The 22,672-nt window shown below is 44.8% G+C and overlaps 3 protein-coding genes across 4 annotated transcripts in view; 2 read left to right on the top strand and 1 right to left on the bottom strand.

Moving 5' to 3' along the window:
* grapa (GRB2 related adaptor protein a) overlaps positions 1–22,672 on the top strand; it is a 145,583-nt gene that overhangs the window by 99,210 nt on the left and 23,701 nt on the right. The gene's annotated exons all lie outside the window — the stretch shown is intronic.
* On the top strand, positions 48–3,775 carry b9d1 (B9 protein domain 1). The gene is made up of 7 exons (XM_084037273.1): positions 48–215; positions 350–418; positions 544–664; positions 749–845; positions 984–1,046; positions 1,414–1,481; positions 1,794–3,775. The coding sequence occupies exons 1-7, from the start codon at positions 153–155 to the stop codon at positions 1,949–1,951; spliced, it is 639 nt and encodes a 212-aa protein (XP_083893399.1). The 5' UTR covers positions 48–152; the 3' UTR covers positions 1,952–3,775.
* Positions 2,333–21,525, bottom strand: epn2 (epsin 2). Of its 2 annotated transcripts, none has more exons than XM_084037264.1 (10): positions 21,294–21,525; positions 14,796–15,550; positions 14,004–14,158; positions 9,752–9,864; positions 9,539–9,643; positions 8,993–9,125; positions 8,361–8,513; positions 7,876–7,968; positions 6,473–6,685; positions 2,333–6,076 (listed from the first exon to the last, which is right to left on the bottom strand). In XM_084037264.1, the coding sequence occupies exons 2-10, from the start codon at positions 15,224–15,226 to the stop codon at positions 5,745–5,747; spliced, it is 1,728 nt and encodes a 575-aa protein (XP_083893390.1). In that variant the 5' UTR covers positions 15,227–15,550; positions 21,294–21,525; the 3' UTR covers positions 2,333–5,744. The 2 variants fall into 2 exon arrangements, with proteins under 2 accessions (XP_083893390.1, XP_083893391.1); XM_084037265.1 differs by having other exon boundaries at positions 7,939–7,968; positions 21,294–21,524.

The raw sequence follows: 22,672 nt of genomic DNA on the forward strand, positions 1-22,672 counted from the left end.
TTCAGTTTGAGCCTAGCAGGCAGCCGTACGGAGGAGGAATTGCGGTTGTCCTAGTAACGGATAAGGTTTGGCTCAGTGAGTGGTAGCTTAGCTAGCTGGTTTCTCACAAAACAAAGAAGCCACGATTATCCAGATTACTAACTGAAGCCGTGATGGCTACAAGCAACCCGTCTGTGTTCCTCCTCATGGTGAACGGGCAGATTGAAGGAGCAAACGTGAGTGGTGTCTTCTGAGTGTTAGCTTAGCATAGCAGCTAATTTCATCCATACACTCTAGCGTGGATTTGTCTGAAATCAGAGTTTGTGTTTCGGTACTTCCGGGTTGTGAGGATTTTTTTGTTGTGTTTCAGTTTCCAGAGCATGACAACTTGTACTGCAAATATTGTTTCGTCTACGGACACGACTGGGCTCCCACCTCGGTGAGTAGCTGGCTAACGTTGCTGTGTATGAGGAGTGATTATGTTCAGCATGCAATATTTTCAAAATAAAAGTATAGAACAGTTTGTTTATCGTCTTTGTGTCTGTGTCTGCGTGTCCTCTGCAGGGGTTGGAGGAAGGCATCACTCAAATAACATGTAAAGGCAGTCAAGGCAGTCAGTCTTCACACAAATTAATATGGAACTTCCCTCTGGAGACGACGTTCAAGAGCACAAACCCATCAGGATGTGAGTATTACACACACACATAATACATAATGTTGTTTGGGAGCTGTTGCCTTTCATATATACATACATACTTGAATTTCCCAGGGCCTCAGCTCGTGGTGAGTGTCTACGGTCCTGATGTGTTCGGCAACGATGTGGTCAGAGGCTATGGAGCAACACACATCCCCTTCACACCTGGACAGTCAGTATTATCTACACTTGGATCTACTTTCTCTTCTTTTTTTTAAGTGATGCCTACCCAAGGCACCACTTTAAGTTGTACTATTCTTGCATTTAAGTGTATAAATTGTATATTTATGTATTGATCTTTATTTCTCAGACATATGCGAACCATCCCCATGTTTGTTCCTGAGCCCACATGGAGACTACAGAAATTCACAAGGTGGGATTTTCAAACTGTCGTGTGTTTTGGTGTTCAGTTTTTTTTTTGTCTCAGCAGCTGTGGTGGTGTAGCTGATGATTTGTGCCTGCTGCTGTATCCGCTGCAAACATTTACCGAGTCTCACAGAGAGTAGTACTCCACATCAGAACGTATTGTTTGCCCACTGCTGTTATCAGTGTATGAAAGACACGCACACACAAAAATGTATTCACGGTTCCTTGCCACCAACACAGTTTGTTGCAAATCTGGACTTTTGGATTGTTTGATCAATCTTGTTCATGTTGACAAGATTTATCTTGATTAAAAATGAAGTTACCAGAAGCAGAATGATATTAATTTAACATGTTTTTTTCCCTCTCTCGTTTAGTTGGCTGTTGGGGCGGCGGCCTGAGTACACAGACCCTAAAGTCGTGGCCCAGGGTGAAGGCAGAGAAGGTTTGTTGTGCCTTTCTTTATGTTTTTACATCGTTTACAGTGACTTTATAGTAGTGCAGATGTTCTCTGCTTCATGATCCAATACAATATATCTGGATCAGTACAATGCAACTTTATAGCCAGTGATAATGCCATGTCAGTTGCCTCTACAAAGGAAGTTATAAGTAACTAAAATGAATTCATTAATTATTTTCACACTTCAATTCCAGTTTAAATCTAAAAGTACATTGTCAGGATAAAATTCTCCCAATAATATTTCAAACAATATTTAACTTAAACATTAACAGGTGCCGTTTTATTTGTGCGTTGCAGTGACGCGGGTTCGTTCTCAAGGCTTCGTCACCGTCTCCTTTCACATCGTTACGAAAGACATGAAGAAACTGGGTTACGACACGGGATCATTGAGCCCTGCCAACACGCCGTCTGCCACGTCCGGCTGGTCGACGGAGGAGCAACCGTACAACATGTAATACCACAAGGGACCGTTCAGAGACAACTAATTAGTGGATTTCAAAACAACTGAGCTACAAGAATGTTTGGTCCACACTGAAACAAAAACACATTTCATACATTTCATTAGGAAGTACCCATGTAATAAATCCACAATAATGCAATGCCACATCACAAACAAACACTCCTTTAGTGGGGCCTTTTTGTAGTAAAATGTCATTATTTGAATGAGATCTTTTAAAAAATATACAACTATGAGGAGATTGTTCTGTTTTACTGTATTTTTTACCTTTTTAAATAAATTATATAAATTGTTCACGTCTCAGGAAGTATGTTTTGTTCCACCACTGTGGATGTTTGGACAGCCGGTTAAAAGAAACACAAGGACACAGACACATGAGTTACAGAGCTGAAGTGATACACATTTTATTTTGAACCAATGCAGCTACAGTTGTCCTCATCCAGCAGGGTGCGGCCTGCTGCGTTCGTTTGTTTAGATGCCGTTAAAATACCACGGTGACTTTTCCTACAAAAACCCATTACACAGAATAATAAGGTGTACAGAGGAACAGTATGTTACAATAGTACAAATGATAAATTATATTATACAGTTATAATGCCAACAGGTTGAGCACGTATCCAATAAAAAAGCAGCCTGCTCCCAGTACTATGAGAAGGTAAATAGACAGACATGGAAAAGATTAAAGGAGGCTGTTTATGCATATAAAGACAGACGGTCCACAAGGTCAGTTAGTCCTCTTGATAAAAGCATAGTGAATACATAGTAACACACAGAGGAGTTCGCTACGCACAGGCCACATTTTCACTGCACCATAGCCACGACTGTGAATCTGCTGCCAGGGGTCAAGAAAAAGTGTTCAACTGCAGTGATATCTGACTGTTTGGGAGTGCTGGAAGTCTTTTTTTTTTTTTGTTTCGTTTGTTTTTTTCAATGCATCCATAACAACCCTTTTTCACAATCGCTGGAGTAAAATTGAAGGTCAGGCCGCAGTGAAATCAAGGCCAGTGAGAAAGTGACACGTTTTAGCTAGAATATCATAGTAGCATTTCAATAAACAAGACTTTATTAGCAAATCTAACTTTGCAAAACACATCAAGGATCAAGTCTTATCTTTTTCTTTTCTTTTTTTTTTTACTTTTCCAACTGCAATGTTTGCATATATTTAGTTGAGATTAAAAATGTTTGCTGGTCTGCAAGTAAGTGTCACATCCATTCATTCAGGACCTCAAGCATAAAAGTCATCACCGCCCCTCAGCATCATCAAAATCATACACGTGTTTGGAGCTGCCCCTCCTTTTGCCTGAGAGAAATGAAAGTGTGTTTAGTGGAAATACCAAGAGTGCTGCGGTGTAGCTATAATACCACAGCAAAGCAGGAGGGGGCGCCAACTCACATTAAAAAAAAAAAAACACTGGCAGTGATATCAACAGAGCTGAACAGAAGGGAGAACAGTAACCTAAAGAGAAGAAGGGTCTATACACTGGGCACAAACCACCAGCTGTAACTCATCATCCAACTTTTTTTCAACCAACCAAAGAGAGCTTGCTGTCAGTAAATGTGCCGATATTCAGACAACAGTAACACTTTCTTCCGCAAACTCCTGCACGAATTGTAAAATAGCTCTGAAATATAAAAGAAAGAAAGAAAAAAAAAAAAATCTAACAATGGATCCATGAACAGAATAAAACATCAGTGAAGTGTGACCCTACTGTTCAAACTACTCAAAGTACGCCCTCCTCAGAAATCACAGTCGCTATGACTTTGGTAACAGTTGTGCTTCTAAGAGAAGAGAATTACATAGCCTACCCATAGGGTGAAGAAACTACAATAACAGAAAATAGACAAGAGAGAGAGAATGAACATGATACGTGGCTTAGCTAGTACACAGCTCCAACACTCTGGAAGGCTCGGCTATGGATTTACATCTAACGAGTAAATAACAAAAAAAAAAAGTAACCAACAAAAATGAACAACTGCTGTTTACACGACATGTCTCACTGTTGTTTGTTGCGGGAATCCCTGCGCTATCAATAGACCGCTGCTGGAACAACCCGGGGTGAGTGTGTGCAAGTGTGTGTGTGTGTGTGTGTGTCCACCAGGTTAATGTTCTTGTAGATAGATTAGCCACGGCAAATCCACTCGGAGGTAAACTCTCTTCGTGATGCTGAGTGGCTGACATGCTCTTTAAACCCAGAGCTTTCTTCGCAAACCCCGTCACCATAGTAACACTCCTTGATATACGGTTGCACAAGCAACACATGCAAGCACACGCACTTAAGGCTGCAGAAGTCTACATTATCCAGAAACTAATTTTTTTTTTTTTTCTAAGCCAGTTTCCACTTTGCTGAGTGAGAAATGGAAAATCTTGCTCATTAAAAGTACACTTGGAAGCTAAACGTATCTCTCATGCAAACTGCACACACAAAACCAACCCTCTTCCCTTTGACCCTAGAAACAAACTATAAAAAGAAGAGAGAAAAAAAACTGTCCCATGATGCATCACTGCATCCATTTGTTCAGATGGCAGAAAAAAAAAAATACCGATTCCATCACAGTTCACGTCTTTTTTTCTCTAAAAACACACACTGAGGGAGATTTAGTGAACAATTACATCTTCAAGTGGCTGTTAGTATCCGAGCGTTGACAGTACACCTGCGCGTGAGCACACATACAGACAAAAACAATTGCGTTTACGCATCTTTTCAACCCCTCGAACAAGGGGCTCACCCCCCTCTGATAAAACGTTCACTGTAATTCCATTGACTCCCTCCCCCCTGGAGGTCAAAGTTCACATGGAAGGTCGGGGGAAAAAGGTCCAAGTTGACGGGAAGTGACCAGACGAGAGTTGTGACTGAGTGGTACCGAGAGCCGAGGCAGTGTGTGTCATTTGAGCCGTTTGAGCGGCTAGCCTCCTTCCCTTTCCTAAGGTGTGACGGTGAGCCCAACAGTCGCAGACGGAAGAAGAAAAAAAAAAGACAAAAATTGTGCAAAATCCCTGCTTAGTAACACACACACACACACACACACACACGTGCGCACACACACACACAAGAGTATAAACACATCTGACCATCTCTCATCCATACTCCAGTGTGTATTAAGTAAAACCCACTGGAATATACACAGTGTAAAAGTACTGAGATGTGCGCTCACACTCGCTCACACTCACTCACACTCACACACACACTCACACACACACACTCTCACACACACACTCACACACACACACTCTCACACACACACACGCACACACACGCACCGGCTGACAGGGCTTATAAAAGATTAGCTCTAGCGAAGTGATAAGATCCTGGCGTTAGTATGGTCAGATTCTCTTGTCACTCCACCACAGAAGAAGAAAAGAGCAGTCCTAAGGGAGGGAGGAAGGGAGAGGAGGTGAGTGAATGAGAGGAGGACAGGCGGGAGAGACTGGCTCCTGTCCTGCCTCTGTTGGGGGGGGAAAAAACCTGTAAACACCACTGCTACTCTGTAAGTCTGTAGACAGATGCAAAATCTTTGTGGTCATCAACATCGTCGTCGGATCAGCGTGGAACACACAGGACTAGGCAGCTTGTAGCATCGAGACAAAGAGACGGAGGAGGAAGGAGTAAAGGTGTTAAGGGGGGGCGGAGGCCAGGCTGGGACTACGACCTGGCGAGGAGTTGGTTATAAAGGGATGGCTGGGATATCTCCTTGTTCATTTTTGAGCTTCTCAAGGAGCCAAAGTGGGAGAGAGAGAAAGAGAGGGAGGAGGGGTTACTCGGGGGCAAGTCATCCAACCCGGTCACCCCCCCTCACAAAAGGAAGGGGTTGGTGGTTCCGCCGGGCTGCGCCCCGGCCTGGGGTGGCAAGCTCATCAGGGGCTGGGGTATGGACATGGAGGCCGCATTCATCCCCACGCCTCCGCCGGCGCCCATCCCCATCCCGGGCATCCCGCGGGCCATGCCGGCCAGGGGGACCATGGTGATGGGCTGAGCGGGCCCCGAGGAGACGGCCATGGGCTCGACCATGCCGAAGCCGGAGGGCATGGGGCTGACCCGCATCTGGTTGAGGGTGGGGGGCGCTGGCTGGCTCACTTGGAAGGGGTTGGCGTGGGCTGCTTGAGCTGGAGTCGGAGCAGAACCACCTGGATAGAAGGAATGAAGCAGATGTTGCTGAGCCCCCAGAGTACCAGTACGCTATACAACGAGGTGAATATGTTTGTGATTAATCAGACTAAATGTTCATAATCTGTTTAAACACAAAACTATTAATACAGAGCTATTTAGTGAACTGAATCAGGTATGCTGCTGGTATAGACAGGGCAGGGTAAATGATTCAGCGGTAAGCTGTGCAGATGGGTGTGACCTGCACGAGTATGTACATGTCACACTGCTAACAACTACACTTCCTAGCTAGCACGCTGTTATCTAGTCAGTGTGAATTAGCCAGTGGTGTCTTGATATAATCATGCTAAAAGAAGAGTAAGAACATTTCAAGCTTTTGAGAACAACGTCCTCATATTTCCTCCTCGTCTCCCCACCTGTTGAAGCTAAGAACGGGTTGACGACTGGTGCAGGCTGGGCTGGTTTGGTCACCAGAGAGTCCAGATTGACCAGGGCAGCATTGGGACCCAGGAAGGACTCTGGAGTCTTTCTAGTCGGGTTATTGGAGGCAGACATGGACATGGAGCTGGGCAGCGGGTCGAATAGGTCCAGGCTGCCGCTGCTGGCCAGACTGGCTATACCCCCATCACCTGTGAAACACACGGCAGTCGTATGGATGAAAAACGGTCACTGAACTTCTCTTTGAGGGAAAAAAACCCATAAAACTGAAGTATCATGAATAGAGGAAGTCAGGAAGACAATATTTCAGATGTCATTTTAACTCTGTAATTGAGAGTTTGTTTACATTTGTGATACTGAACTACTAACTGCTCTCACATTAGAAAAGGTCTGATAGATATCCAAACATTTATTTTTGCCTTTACTCCTCACTTGTCACCCGAACACTTGCGCGAGCACTCACATTTAACGTGACATGAAATTGAGTCGATGCAATAAAAAGATTCCGAAGATGCTTTTATGAGACGACATCAGAGGCAGACAGCCTGGCTGATTGGATTCTCTGCGGCAGCAGTCAGACAGCGGCGGAGACATTCTTTAATGCACTCGTAAACCCAGCATGCCAGCAGCAACATACACAAGAGGGAATGTCAAAGATTTCAGAACAGAAATTTGAGACGTAGCAGAGTCGATTAAGGGTGCGTGATAGGATCGGATGGGTCGGTTTAGAGTGTGTTAACGTGCCATATATCCTGGAGATTTCAGCTGATTCAGAACAGAACCATTTCTACATCCTGCTTCCTTAACGTCCTTGAAGTCCTCTACACATGGTGCGCTGACTCGAGGCTTCTGGGGAAAGTAACTCTGTGTCCCTTCTCACCTTGTCCTTGACGCTATCAGAAGTGTTTGTGTTGAGCCGGAGCAAAAGCCAGACACCAATGTCACCCTCCCACACCCAGAGACGGCCGAAACCACATGGGAAAAATACTCAAGACCTGTGCCAAACCGTTCCCTGGAACCCTCTCCCACAACAACCTGATTTATTCAGGCAGATTGTAGTTGTGAATGGCTTATTAAAAGGGACATCTGTTGTTGGTTCAGATGCACCAGACAGATCATAGCGGATCTAACAGGGATTCCATGAACTGGATGGCCCAGGTCTAATGCATTTAGACATAAACACATAAAATCACATTACACCACAGTGATATGTGACCAGACCAGAGCAAAACAGCTATTTATCTGTCTTTGCTCAGGTCTGGTGAGATTTACATAAAGAGACAAGACATGTGCGTGTCTGCAGACAGGCATCATTTCAAACACTGGGGGGAAAACAACACAGACTCCGTGTCATTAGAGAGACAAAGACAAGGGTGAGTACCAGTGGGGACAGAGGAGGAAGAGCGCAGGCTGTCAAACTCTGAGAAGTCCTCTTTAGACGTACCGTTGGATGCATTGAACAGGTCAAAGCTACCTGAAAGTGGACAACGCACGCACACACACACACACACACAGACCAAATAATAGAAACATAAAAACAGCAGACACACACACACGCACCCACGTAGACAGATGGAAACACAACACAAGTATGAATGAGTATGGATAATTTGGTAAACAGAGAAAAATGAACACAATAAGCAAGTGAAAGCATGCAGATGTGCAAACGCATGTGTTACTATGGCTCGGTTTGACACGAGACAACAACTAGCCATTTATTAGACATCTTACTTCTTTAACTAAAGAGAACTTAAAATCTAAATACCTAACAATTCTCCAAGTAGATTCTAGAGTTTGTGAATGCCCTATTAACTGATGCTTGTGGACAAAACTGGAAAAAATGGACTTTTCCCCCCCGATGGTCACCTGTGTTGGAAGACTTGGGGCGTGCAGCTCCGGAGCTCCAGGGGTCAGAAGCAGGAGCGGCGTTTGATGCCCAGGGATCACTGCTCTTCATGGGTGGGACAGAAGGAGTGGCACCCCATGGGTCCACTGGGGCTGCTGGCTTAGGTGCAGACCCTGGGGAGAGGTTCAGAGTTGAGGGCATGGTTTAGGTGAAGCATGCAAAACGTGACAGCAAAGTTGAGGAAAAGGAGGTAGGTACGGTACAATAAGAGAAGTGGTTTCATGCAGGTTCTGATAGCAGGATCTAATTCGGTCCAAAACTACTGCTCATCGATGCTTCTTCCTTTCCCTTTCACCATTTACATATCCAACTCCCCCACAGCCTCCTTTCTCCGTCTCCCTGTCCCTCCACACTCCTTTCCTTCACGATATCTTCCTCCCTCCCTCCCCTCCTCTACGTGAAGTAATGCTGCCGAGCCAGTGGAGCAGCATTCCTACTTAACAAAGAGTCACAGTCCTACGAGCTGCAGGTGGAGAGCAGAGACGACGACACAGGAAAAAAAAAGTGTCTCTCTACACAAATACTTCAAAGTCAGTGTGAATAAATCGTCTGGTGTGATCATTTCCAGTGAGGAGTGTGTATGTTTGTATACCATAGGAGTGCCAGGGGTCTTCAGGGGCAGCGGCCGCCCCGGGCCCAGCTCCTGCCCCGGCCCCTGCGCCCCAGGGGTCAGCACTGGCACCGGGCTGTGGGACATCCATCAGATCCATCAAAGACGATTGTGGCTGGAAAGAGACGAGACAGGAGACAGGAAATGAGAAGAATGCAGACAAAAGGGGGAAAAAAGAAGAACGGGCAGAGTTAAGATAAAGACGGAATAGATAAGGAGGGAAAACATTAGAGAGGACCATCTGTTGGTCGGCCATTATCAAACATACGGAAGGCGGTCATGTTGTTGCGTGCGGACATAAAATGCGAGCCGTCCTTCTTCACTTTAGTGGCCTCAAACTCCAGCCAGCCAGCTATTCAGGCAGAATAATGATGAGTAAACTAGATAGTCTGCTGCCAGTTAGTGGTTTCATTACCGCTCGTGAAGCAGCCAACAGTGTCAGGCAGAAAGAGAGGACTGATTCATGAGCACGGTCATGATAAGGGAATAACTGAGTCACTCTAGTCCCCGTGTTTGTGGGTATTTTACCTCTCTCTTCTTCTTGGGCAGTTTGCCCGATTCTGGACCTCCTTTCTTACTCTCCTCTAAGGCCATCTGTAGTCTCAGATCATCTCCTCTGCGTATGCGGTCCTCCTAAACACACACAGCATACACACCTTATATAAAATCTGAAAATACACACAGTCACACAGTAAGAAAAGATAATGATAAGCATGGTAACATGGGTTTCTGTGCATTTACATGCTCTGCAGCCTCTCTGCTCATGGCCAGAGCCAGTTGCAGCTGTAGCTCCTCCTCTCCGCTGGTCTGAGGTCGGGCCTGCTCCAGTTCTGAGCCCGCGTTGGGAGACGTGGCTAGCAGAAAGAACATAAAGAACGCATGTTAACATCTCTACCACATGGGACTCCATCACATAGTGGATAGGCTATAATTGTAGTGGCAACTGGCTGTGGACATTATACGTATTAATAGTCCAAAACTAAGCCCCTGTTTAACAATTACAGTCATACAAATGCATAATCACACAGTGTTGCCCAGTAAAGTATGGCAGATTGTAATTACATTTGTAATGTATAGAAAATACAGTGTGCGTGTGTGTGTGTGTGTGTGTGTGTGTGTGTGTGTGTGTGTGTGTGTGTGTGTGTGTGTGTGTGTGTGTGAGAGAGATTAGAGGCATTCAGTGAGCCTGTAAGGGACTCCAGGTCCATTCAGCTTATTGGATTAGACTAGGCCATGTGGCAGCGCAAAACACACACAAGACATTGCACGTGGCAAATAGACGCACGCACACAAGCTCGGGCAGGCAGGCAGACAGACAGGCAGACAGACAGGGTGACAGATAGACAGACAACCTGGGCAGGAGAAAGTAGTTACAAATGCCAAAAGGCGAGGTTCATCAAGGCAGCCGAGAGCGTTTTCTGTAATTCAAAGTATGACCATGTGTCTTCTGAGTATGGAACAGACTTTGTCGTTTCCGTGGGAACCATGGCGTGGGAGACAGTGACATCACTCAAATCTTGACTTTACTCTACGGTGTATATATTGTCACCATTTCCGCTTCATAGGTTCTCAGCAATCCAGTTTAGAGTCGTTTTTGACCTGCAAATTTTCTACACAAAAGCCTGAGTGGAATTATCTGGCTGAAAACTCTTAAATGTTGTATCCTACCCGTGGTTTCTCCCTCTCTGCTCCAAACAACAAAGACCAGTCATGACATGCCCTGCTGCTGATGTGGACACTCCCAAACACACACTCACTCAACACTTAACACACCATGAGGATTTAGTGTATAATGTTACACCATTTCAACAGCTATTCTGACTTTATAAACGGTTAGAGCAAGATGCATGAAGGGCCTTCGAGCCGAGACCAAACAACAACACTGACACAGATATGACTCGGGGAAACAGTGATGCTCAGTTTCACTATTTGACACAAACTTAGAAACTTCACACTTTGGCAAACATCCTCCTGCCCTATCAAGACATCACATCAGCACATTTCTATTTACATTACAGAGCAAATTTGCCACATCATACGAGGAAGTGGAAGAATTTTCTTTTTTAAGAAATGCATTACCAGTTAATGACCTTGGTCTTACTTGAAGTAACAGCATTACAGCCTAGTGTCTGCATGATTTATAAAGATAACCAAGAACATATTTACACACTTGCAACTCCAGCCTCTGTCTCCTCTCCTCCATCCTCGTCTCCTTTCCTTTGTCAAACCCCCGTCTCCCATGCTCCGTCCCCAGGCTGTGTGACCAGAAGTACCAGGGCTAAAGGTGTGTTTAGTTAGCTGCTGACACTTGAGCCATGGCTTCAGCATCAGCTACATGGTGGTGCTGAAGCCTACCCAGAGACGATTTAACCCCTCAAAATAGGCTGGAATGATGACGGAATATGTCAATATAAAAAGCCTGATTTCCCTCGAGCTCTCTTTAAATCTCACAAAGCCAAACGAGAGACTAAACTGGCAACACAATAACAAACAGTACCACACTAGATAGTTGCAAGACAAATATAAACAAAACTCAAAGCCAACTCAAACACACCCGTTTCTTGCCTACCACTGTGGGAATCAACCATATATGGACAATCACAATATTTTGACATTCCTCATAGTCGCCTACTCGTAGACAAAAAAAAAAAAAAGCCTTTTAAACGTTTTCTGGGTCATTCTCCTACTGTTTGCCACGAGTGTTTGAGTTGGCCATTTAGCCCACAGTGCTTGTCATCTTAAGTTCCTGTGGTGCTACCTTAAATGACAACGCAAACAAAAACGTGAGCTTACGAAACCCCTTCAACCAAAGCCAAGGGCAGCACCCAATTCCAGCTCTCTTCGGAGAGTTTTGGAGAAACTGAAATGGGCAGGCGAGCACTAGCGTCAGCTGTAGTAGATTTGTGTGGTGATAACGGTGCAGAGGATTTTAATCCCAGGGTGTCGACCCGTAACAACCACAACATGAGCAGACACCCAGTCTCTTGTCTTTCTAGATCCAGAATGAAACGGCTGTTTGAGGACCGGTGACTAAGGCAGTTCCTTAAATTCGCTTTGTTAATGTCTTCATACATTTTCAAGAGAAACTGTGAAAAACTAGAGACAACCAAAGGGGATGAATGACAAAACTAAATCGATCTCCTGTATTCACACTTTGGTGGTGAACAAAGAAAATAGTTGGGAGCCCTGGAGCCTCGATTCTGATGAGACCACACACACACACACGGCTGCATCACATATGTTCATTTGGTGTGATACTGAACGGCAGTTTTACACTGAAAATAATAGGTATGATACGAAATGGAAACAAAAGAAACTAGAGCGAAACCTACTTCTACTACTGGCTCATTAACCTCACGGAAACTAAGAATAAGAATATATTTAGCGTCTTGTCAAACTTCCAAACATTAAAGAATGCACATAAATTCACAGGTGTGTGTGTGTGTGTGTGTGTGTGTGTGTGTGTGTGTGTGTGTGTGTGTGTGTGTGTGTGTGTGTGTGTAATGACAAGGTAGACACAACTTTCAAACAACGAAGTTTGGAAATCAGGGCATGTGCCGACTTAGATCAAGCTCATTTCAGACCCTTTCAAATACTTTGGGGTTGTTCCAATCATAGACCCGGTCATTCACTCCCCTGTCTGGACAATACTCGGAAACTTTGATTGGAATCCCAAAAATCCCCCCTGGAAACGCCCACAGCGGCGGGCCCCCGCCTCACTCCTATTGGCCAGTCTCCCCTTCAGTTTTTCTCGACTGATGACTCAGCTGCTGTTACTTCCGCCTCCGGGCCACACACACACACACACACACACACACACATAAGGTACATGCAAGGAATGTGGGCCACGGAGTAAAAAAGGTGGAAACACACTTCATGCAACACTTAGGATCCACACAGGCTGAAACCACATGCACGGAAACAGACAAAAACACACACATGCATAGGCACACACACACACACACACACACACACACACACACACACACACACACACACACACACACACACACACACACACACACACACACACACACACACACACACACACACACAGCCATCCTGCTGTGCACAATAAGACTGGGGGGTCAGAGGATGAAAGGAAGAAGAGGTCCACGCTTTCATTTCAACTTCTCCATTCTTCCCCTCCGTCGCTCTCTCGGTTACCCAATTTCCTGACTGGGATTCCTGTTTCTTTTCAGCGCTACCCCTCCCTCACGCCATATTTCTTTCACTCCATTTGAACTTTTATTCTCCGTTTGAATGAGCTATTGGAACTAGAAGAAATGAGTACCGGTGGAGATTCAAGCACAGAAACAAGAGCGATGATGAGTTCGGGGCCATTATATCACCAAGAAGTAGGATTGTTTACTTCAAGAGGAATGTGTGTGACATTATTAGAGCATGCTGAAGAGACCAGACTAATCAATATATCATGCAAGTTACAGCGATCAGTAGTAATGTATCTGTGGAAAAAAAAACACCCAACAAGTATCACTGCACACTTTATTAACTAAACAACAGGCATTTCTTCTCTTGCCCCTCTTTTTTTAAAAGATCAACCTCTATTTTTATAAGTGTGGTTTCCATTCATTCATTTCTTTCCATCATACATCTCATTGTGTAATCTTCTTCTTTCATGTCTGTCACTGTGTGTTCCTACATCTCTCCCTCACTGTGTCTCTGGAGGAGTGAGTATCACTGAAAAGAGGAGCAGATTCCTCTGTCATGTGGATGATAGAAGCTGGAGGGGGGTGAACTCGGCTTCCTCTTTCCTGTGTGTGTGTGTGTGTGTGTGTGTGTGTGTGTGTGTGTGTGTGTGCTGAGGAATGCAGCCCTACTGTGGGACTGCAAGCCAGAAACAGAACAGGGGGAGGGGCAGGTTTCAGGATGTAGGCCAAAGTTACACCAACTGGGACACAATACAGTATAATGGAATATTCTGCATTACGTATGCTTGAAGTCTGTGTGGCAACTATAAGAGAATACTCACAGCCGTGGTAGGAGGCAGGTGAGCCCTCTGACCTGCCGTACTCTTCGCTGTAAGAAGTGGAGAGGTTGGGCTGAGACGAGCCTCGGCCAAAACCCATCTGACTGCTCCCCGTGGACACCTGGGCCATACGCTCTTTAGTCTTCAAAGCCTGAGACCTTGTAGGACAAAAAAAAAAGAGAAGAAAAACATATTAGCATAGGATCAGTCATCCTGACTCAAGTCAAGATTCTCACAATCATAAGTGTGACACAGAAATGAGGTTAAGGAAAGGGCAGTTTGTCTTTTGGAATCTTAAGACAAAAAGAATAATGAGACGAGATGAAGTCCCCGTGAGAATAAGGGAATTAAATAGATTTTAAAATCCAAAATGCCACAGTAAAATCATTAATTAGACATAAAAATGCTGCCAAAATGACAAAGCTGCCCCTTTAGGCCAACTAGTATAAATATGGAAATAATGCAATGCCCAAATATTGTCAAAAACCTGATATTGAGGTCAGGTCTGGAAACTCAATGACCTAAAGCTTCTCATCAACTCATAAAATTGGACACACTGAAAGGAGTTATTTAAAAGAGGAAGTGTTGCCAGGGTCTCATGTGGTTCGTGAGGGGTTTGGTCATAATTGATATTAATTCATATTCAGGCACCTTGCTCCCTGTCTGCATAAGCCAGTCTGTCTCTCCTCTCTTTTAATCACGATGCTGGATTACAGCCAACCCTAATAAGCATAAACACATGTTGACCCCTGAGATGTTTAACTACTGCGTTTCTGTTGAAATGAAAGCTCTCACCTCTCTCCTTTGAGACGTTCCTCGTCTTTGAGCAGCACCACCAGCTGCTTGCTCTTCTCCCGGACGTTGATGCCCTGGTCTTTGCCGTCTCGGTCGATGTACTGGAAGTCCTTCAGAGTCTGGATGGCGAAGATGTTCTCCTTGCACTGCAGCGCCACTCGCTCTGAGCCCGTCTTGATCAGGTAGTCGAGCAGGGTGAGCGCCTTGTAGACGTGGCGCCAGTTCTTGCCGTGGTCGTTGAGCCGCTTCCAGATCATGCTCATGATCTCGCTGAAGGCGACCACGTTGTAGGTGAGGTCGGCGATCTCGGACATGAGCGAGGACGACGGGCCCCATGGGTCGTTGGAAGTAGCCTCTCTGACTTTCTTCTCCGCGTCAGAGTAGTTGTTCACCATGTTCTTCATCTGCCGGCGGATGGTGGAGCTCGGCATGGTGGCGGCGGAGGTGGGACAGACGGGAAGAAATACAGCGTACGCTCTCACACAGGAGGAGCTAGGACCCCAATAACGTTAACACCCACACACACGGTGTAAATGTGTGTGGCGCTTCGGGTGAAGCTTGGATAATGTGTCCGTGCGCCTGTGTCCTTTCTCAAGGCACGGCGGCGTGGTGTACTTGTAAATCTCCTTGTGTCAAGGTGTTTCTTTATGAGGCTTCTCCAGGCCAGTACAGTGTTCCTGAGTCCTCCAGAACAGCGTCTGTTAAAACCATCTCCAAACACACGGTGCTGCCTGCACACATGACCACGCCATCACCTGGGACGAACAGACAAACGGCAGATTAGTAGAAGGAAGACATTTAGGAACGGGGAAATGTACTACATGCAGCCACACTGACAGCGAACACCGCAGCTCTTCCTTGTTGCTGTCAGTTTCTGAGTAATTGCCCACATCATTATTTGTGTTGGCAGGATGATAACGTCATGTTTCTCTCAAACGTCATGTTATATGCTCACAACGACTCACATCGGAACACTTTTGAAGAAGAAAATATTCAACCTACCTTTCAGCGGAGGCACACTGCAGAAAGAAAATGTCCCTAATATTTCATATCAATTAGAAGACATCCCATGAAAACTGGTAAAGTCACGGGTCAAAATGTAATTTCTTTCTTAAATGCGTGTAATCCCGATTTCCACACCTAGACAATGAGATTGCAAAAAATAGTTTGTATTTATAGGAGCGAGCAGTGCCTTCCTTTTTGAAACTAGACAAAACAATATGCTTCATACTTTCATGCTTAGATAGGCAATTTCCACACACTTACAGAGAGCCTGCCTCCTCCTTATTACGCGGGGTGTTGTGACAAAGAACTGTCTTTCCATTTTTGTGATCTCGCTTGGGTTTACAGTAATCGACTCAATTGCATATTACACATTATTATTATAAGGGAGGGTGTCACAGTGGTGGTAGGTGGAACGTTTTTCATTAGGGGGGGCTTGGAAGGCAAGAAATGGGAGCAGAAATTAAAAATAATTCAAAGCAAACACTAACAAGAGGTTCTGCACCAAAACGCAACCACAGTCGTAGCCTATTCAGAACCGTGGACAGAGAGCTAAAACCAAACATCTTTATGTTTATTACGGTCAAGACAATATTGCAAAATCCATGTTGGGGCTGAACGTATCAACGGTGACGGTGATGAAACCAACTCTAAACCAGAACCTGATGATTAAATAAAAAACAAGCGTCAAAGAATGTTTTATGCTTAAATTTAATGGTTCTCCAATCTGATGATAACCATACTAAATAGTTTATAATGTCAATTTCTCCCGTGAATATTTTTCATTGCATGATCGTGCTCTCGATAAAGAAGACGACAGACTCTCTCTGTTCCACTAAGCCGAGTTGTGGGTTGCGTCTCTAAAGCCTCTTTTACCCAACATCATTCTCAAACAACTTATATTTTAATTAACCTGTATCTATGCTTTTTACATCACCAAAGAATTAAGATTCATGCCAGACCAATGAGTAAAAATGTGTTTCCACTCTTTGGTGGGTGGCATGGAAGATGAACCTTTTCCAGTCTGTAATGACTACGCGAGCGACTGATGCCTCCTCTGTCCTGCTCAGATCAGCAGCCCAGCTCCTAATCACTTCCTGACATACACAAGTATGAAATGTGTGAGGAGACGCACAGCTGTGCGACATACATTTCTGTGCGCAAACTCTCTGGACCATAAAAAAGTAACTTCAGTATGTCGCATTAAGTTATGAAACACAGATTGACTGTTTACGTGCCATGCGTTTTATTTGATATGGGCGGCTTGGAAAGAAAAGTAGATTTCAATGAAATACGATATTGTAATCCGGTTTGAGCTCAGATGGAAACGCGACACAGCAGGATCTCCTCGACTTGATAAGTAAACAGTCTGGTCTGCTTTCATTTATCCACAGAACATTTGTTGTGCGTACACATAATCTTATCCCTCACTAGTCATTCAACACGTCAACTGCAAACTTAGCCAATCTTATTTAAATTATTGTTCACAGTAATAAATAGCAGTTTGGGTCTTCGGAGACCTTTTCATGCCCACTTTCTCTGAAGACCATCTAGAGAAACCCATAATGACTTATCCTATTTAGTAATCTGAGCCCTGCAGCAAGCGTGCACCGACATGCCCTACAACCTGCTGCTTTCCTGTGTTAAACATGATCAGCAGTCTGTGCACTCTCTGTGTTGAATGCAACAGTTGATTTGTTTTAATTTAAAAGAAGCAAGTGGGTATGTACATTTATTTATCATTGCGCTTGTTTCAGGGAGCTTCCTGCGTAGCGATGCTGTGGAGAGACAGCTGGGGGGCTGAAGAAACGAGGAGGAGTGTGAGCGTATGTGTTGGGTGGGTTGGGGGGAAATTTGGCACACCCCCTAAATTCACGAAACGCGACTGAAATGTGATTCCTGTGGAGAATGCTCCCCCCCCCAAACGTTTCCTCCTCACCCTGCATCCGCATGAATACAGCTCAGACCTAATGACACATCTGCTGCTATAATCACCTATTCACCCGTGGCAGACAGGAGGAAGAGAGGAGAGTCTGTCTTGTCCATCCCACCCCCTCACACCTCCTTCACACCCCGGAACAACCCCCCACCACCAAGACACCGCTGGCCTGCCTTCCTTCAGCCCTTCTGTGCTTAGATCTCTCGCTCCCCAAGGCCCAGAAGACACGGCACACAAGTGTGTGTGTGCGTAGAAATACGTATTCAGTGCAGGTTCATTATGTCTGAATGACTGTGATTCTCTAAAATTGCCACTATGCCGTGGCCATAAAACCTGTTAGTCTAGGGTCTACTTCTTGCAGCTTCAGATGAACTCAGACACACTGATTAGGCTATCTGCTGCCAGCCTCTCTGTCCTCCTTTCTCAGCCTCTCCATCTGTATCTGACAGACACACATGGAGGTTTGAGCAGAAATTAACAAAATTAAAAGGTAAATAATGCCATCGACTCATGCGAGCCCTCTTCCCCTCGTTTCTAATAATACTCTTTATAATTCAATCAGCTGTCCTGCTCCTGCATTGGATGTATTTACAGTTATTTCACAAAACAGACTGTCTAGTGGCAATACTAGATTTAGAATGGATTTAATTGTAATATTATGGATTTCCACTACATTGTCTATCCCTACCTACATTTGATTTTTGTTTCCTAATATAAGTCATGTTGACTTTGACTCACCTGGCTGTCTTTCAGACTATCAAACTGTGAGGTTAATATAGAAATGCATGACTAGTAATGCTTAGAGACAGACAGAACTTTTGTAGACAACTGACAGTGCTCCGTAGCTACACAAAAAAGCTGGCCTCAGTTGAAAGTCAGTCGGATTTTTTTTTTTTTTTTAATGGGTAGGAAACTTTAAGCTACCTCAGAAATAAACAGCATTGCAAATCATTAACTACATTACTACCTCCACAGTGGACGAAGGCAACGCAACAGCATGCTTTATTACATGCAAAGTCAGAGCACTACTGTGGAATCCCATTTTAACCAAATAAGATACCGATAACATCAGAAACGGCAATAAAATGTTGTATTGTGATGTTTGCATTTTAAAAGTAAATTTAAAAAGTAGCAGCAGAAAGAGGGTGTATGGGTGATCATTGCAAAGTGCCTGTAATTAAAAGGCAAAGTTATTTACCGTGTAAACTAGCAACAATTACAACGTGAAAAAAAGAGTCCTGAATGCAAGTGTCCATCTAATGTGGTGCTGCTTATCAACTGGTGAAATCCCTTTATGAACCGTAGATCAGTTCCTTTGGAAGAGGCATTTATAACGCGTGACATTAAGAGCAGATCTGCAGGATGGTTATTGGGGCTGATCGCAGAATTTTTTTGATGAATCGCTTTACCAATCCTGTTGCTACCAGTAGGCTTATGTCAGCTATCAGAAATACCCGACTGCACTCGGTAAGAACACTGGAACCTCACAGCGTGTTGAATGGAATGAATGACCTACACATGAACCACAAACAGTAGATGATAGGACTGTTAAAACTCTACAAATAGGCTAATCATATCGGGTCCTACATCGCCAAATACTACCAAAGACTCACAGAAAAAATAGGGTTTGACTTCTACTTCAGAACCACATCGGTGGAAAAGTGTCAAACGGGCTTAACGGAGGACACCAACAAGAAAGGGAACACAGGACAATGCTATAAGACAACAAGCCAAACCTATTATGTGTGTGCGACAGTGTATGGGTGTGTCTTGGCAAAACCGAGGTAAACTGTGATTAGCATTAAGGGTTGAGAAGTGGCACACTGAGAACAGGTCTGCCTTGCCAGGCCCACACAACAAGAGTAAAGCTGATCCGGAGATAGAAGGCTTGCACAACCAGGTGTCTGTGTGTGTGAGAGATAATATCTTTGTGAGTTAAGAGAGCGAGAGAGAGAGTGTGTGTGCAACAGCATGACGCGAAGCTATCCAGCCGGTTCCTTCACCACCCATTTAATTCTTCTGAGCTCTATTTGAGTGTAACCACAAGCCACCTTCCAGTAAGTAATCCTCAACCACTCAGCTACTGAAGATTAAAGTCCTCCGAGCCGAGCTCACAATCATAAAGTCCAAACCAACGCGAATCAAACCGCTAACATGTGTTCCACAAGCCTTTAAGTGACTGTGAAACAAGTTGTGTTGTGATGAGCAGCGGAGGGGGGAAACGACGGGAGGAGAAGCCACCTTCTGATCGGTATGTCATCCCGCCTTTTGTCCCTCCCTGACCGGCTGGGAGACAAAGCCAAGTCAGGGGAAGGGAGGAGGAGGAGGACGGTGATGATGCATCTGTCACCCACTGTGACTGACTGATCGCCCTGACAATAGACAAAGCCCTGCCCCTCTCTCCATCTCAGGCCACGTTTATGTGAGCTCTGAATACAAAGCTCACATCCACATACTAGCGTCTCCCATCGCTATCCCATAAAATAAATACACCCTGCCACTGCTCGGTGTCTTTCAGCAAATAGTCTATGCCCGCCTGGAAACGGAGTAAACAGACAGCGCCCACATCGTAAAGAATTTCCCTAAAAGTCTCCAACTACATGGACGTCAAGTTTTGCATTAACGACTCACAATAGTACGATATTCTCAAGCAAAGCATGGCGGATTCGTGGAGGAGATAAAACACACAGCCGTAGCTCTTAAAAACACGCAGAAACAAAAGGAAAAAGGGAACAAATCACGGCGTTTCATTGAACCGATGATTGATAGCACGTAAGCTAAGTAGCTTTAGCTAACATTAGTAAGCGATCATATTTCCCAAATATTTCAGTTTAATGACCTGTTTGGTTTTGCGAAATAATGCTGGGTGTGTAGGAGAGATCCGAGTTTGCGCAACGTCACTTTAACACACCGGGGGTGTAAAAAGCCAATTTTGCTACTTAACGGTTACCGTAAACGTTAGCGAGTTCAGTGCAAACTTGCGGCAAGTAAGCTAGCAAAGAAAATAAGCTAGCAACTTGCTTAGGTTGATTTAGTTATGACTCAAGATGTCTGGAGGAGAAAAAAAAGTGTATAACCCAACTTAAGTTTGTTTTGATACACATTACGCACCAGTTGATTTTGCCACTGGCTTTGATAATCGCAAAATACGTAAATACAACCGCTGGATTCGTAATACGAGATCAAAACTTGGATGAGGGGGGGAAAAAAGTTGGATCAAAAGCTAGCAACGGTTGGTGTTTGGGATAGTCTCTCTCTCTGTCGTGAAGTCGGCTGGGAAGTCAACTGTTGATCACTCAACATCTAAATGTAATTCGAATCTTCGCCGTTCATTTGATTCACGGTTGGCAATACACCGAGATACACAGCCCATTCCAGTCCGCCCCCCCTGAACGTATTTTCCGTGCTAAGGCAGCCAGCTAGCATGCTAACCTAGCTCAAAGCTAGCGGCCAAGACGGGTGCTCGGTGGAGACATCACCAGAGCAAACTGGATTACAGGACACCCTGGGAAAAACAAAACAAGTCGCCTCGTCTTTGAACGCCGACGTTAACTTACCATCTCTTTTTTTTAGAGCCACGTCCCGTTCAACTGTTAGTCCAGGGGATATAAAAACCGTAAACGACCTCCGCCAATTCCAATGGGGGGTGGCGGGGAATAAATCAAGATAGAGTACTTATTTCGGCGTTGAGGGAGCTTGTTGCGCCTCCGCCTAGCTATGTGTTGCTAATGCTAAGCCAGCTAAAGCCAGGCTACACGTATCTCCTCCTCCAGAACATGGCGGGTAGAGCGGGAGGAGGAGGAGGAGGAGGAGGAGGAGGAGGAGGAGGAGGGGGTGGGAGGCTGGAAAGGGTGTGACTGAGGCGGGCTTCACTTGCCAGGGGCACAGAGAGACCCTTTACACCCCGCTGAACACTATAGGCCCAGTCATGTCACCCAAATGTAACATTTACAAGGGGTTGTAAATGTCACCATTATGATAATCCATATATTTGAACCCAAGTTTATGCTGTTGCATCTGTTAATACTGTTAATACTACTACGACTATACTACTGCCAACACCAAATGCAGATGGAACCAAAGGGTCTGGTCGAGATTTCTGCCATGTCGTTGCTCCTGGGTGATGTTGGGACTTTGAAAATGTATTAACTCATACATAATGAGTGTATTCTAGTCCCGCTCAAAGCCTGAGAGATAACTTCTGTTGTGATATGACACTATAAATCACAGTGTTGGTTTACAAATCTCATTTAGGATTGCAAATGAGAAGGATAATCCCTTTGTTAAGCAGAGTTTCTGTCTCTTGATGTAGCTGTTGGGTGTCTGTGTGTGAACTGACCTCTCAAGTTAATCAGGTTCTTCTCAGGAAACTTGTGCAATTAATTTCCCTTTGACTGGAGGAAGCCACAGGGAATAAAATACGTACACGAGCATGATTTGCCAATGCCAGAGATGGCCTCATGTGTGTGTTTGTGTTACAGGTGTGTCACGCCACAAGCATTGCAGGACAGCATTCCATCAGTCAGCCGCACAGTCACAGTGCAATCATCCTTAAGATGCAGGAAGGGCCCCTGTCCCACATGTTCCAGACACGCATGCATCACACGTCGTCGTTTATTCAAATTCGGTTCTATGAATAGACATGAAAGGTTCCCTGGAAAGTGTACAGTTAGCTATGAATAGGCGTCTACATGTGTGGACGGAGGTTTGCGATGCCTAAAAATAGAGGCAGACGGAAAAGTTGCTGACACCTGAACTACAATATGTAGATGGCCGATGTGGTGTCTGCTCACTTTTTCTTTTCTTTTGCTTACTTGTGCCTCCTGGCAGAGACTTTTTATTTAGGTATTTTTTTCTTCTTGCATCCTCTCTGTAAGTTATTCTCACCGGAGCAGCTCTCTCTGCTATACGGAGCACAGGATAAGCCAAAGAAAGC

Source organism: Eutrigla gurnardus, assembly GCF_963514095.1.
Source record: "Eutrigla gurnardus genome assembly, chromosome: 20".
NCBI lineage: Eukaryota > Metazoa > Chordata > Actinopteri > Perciformes > Triglidae > Eutrigla > Eutrigla gurnardus.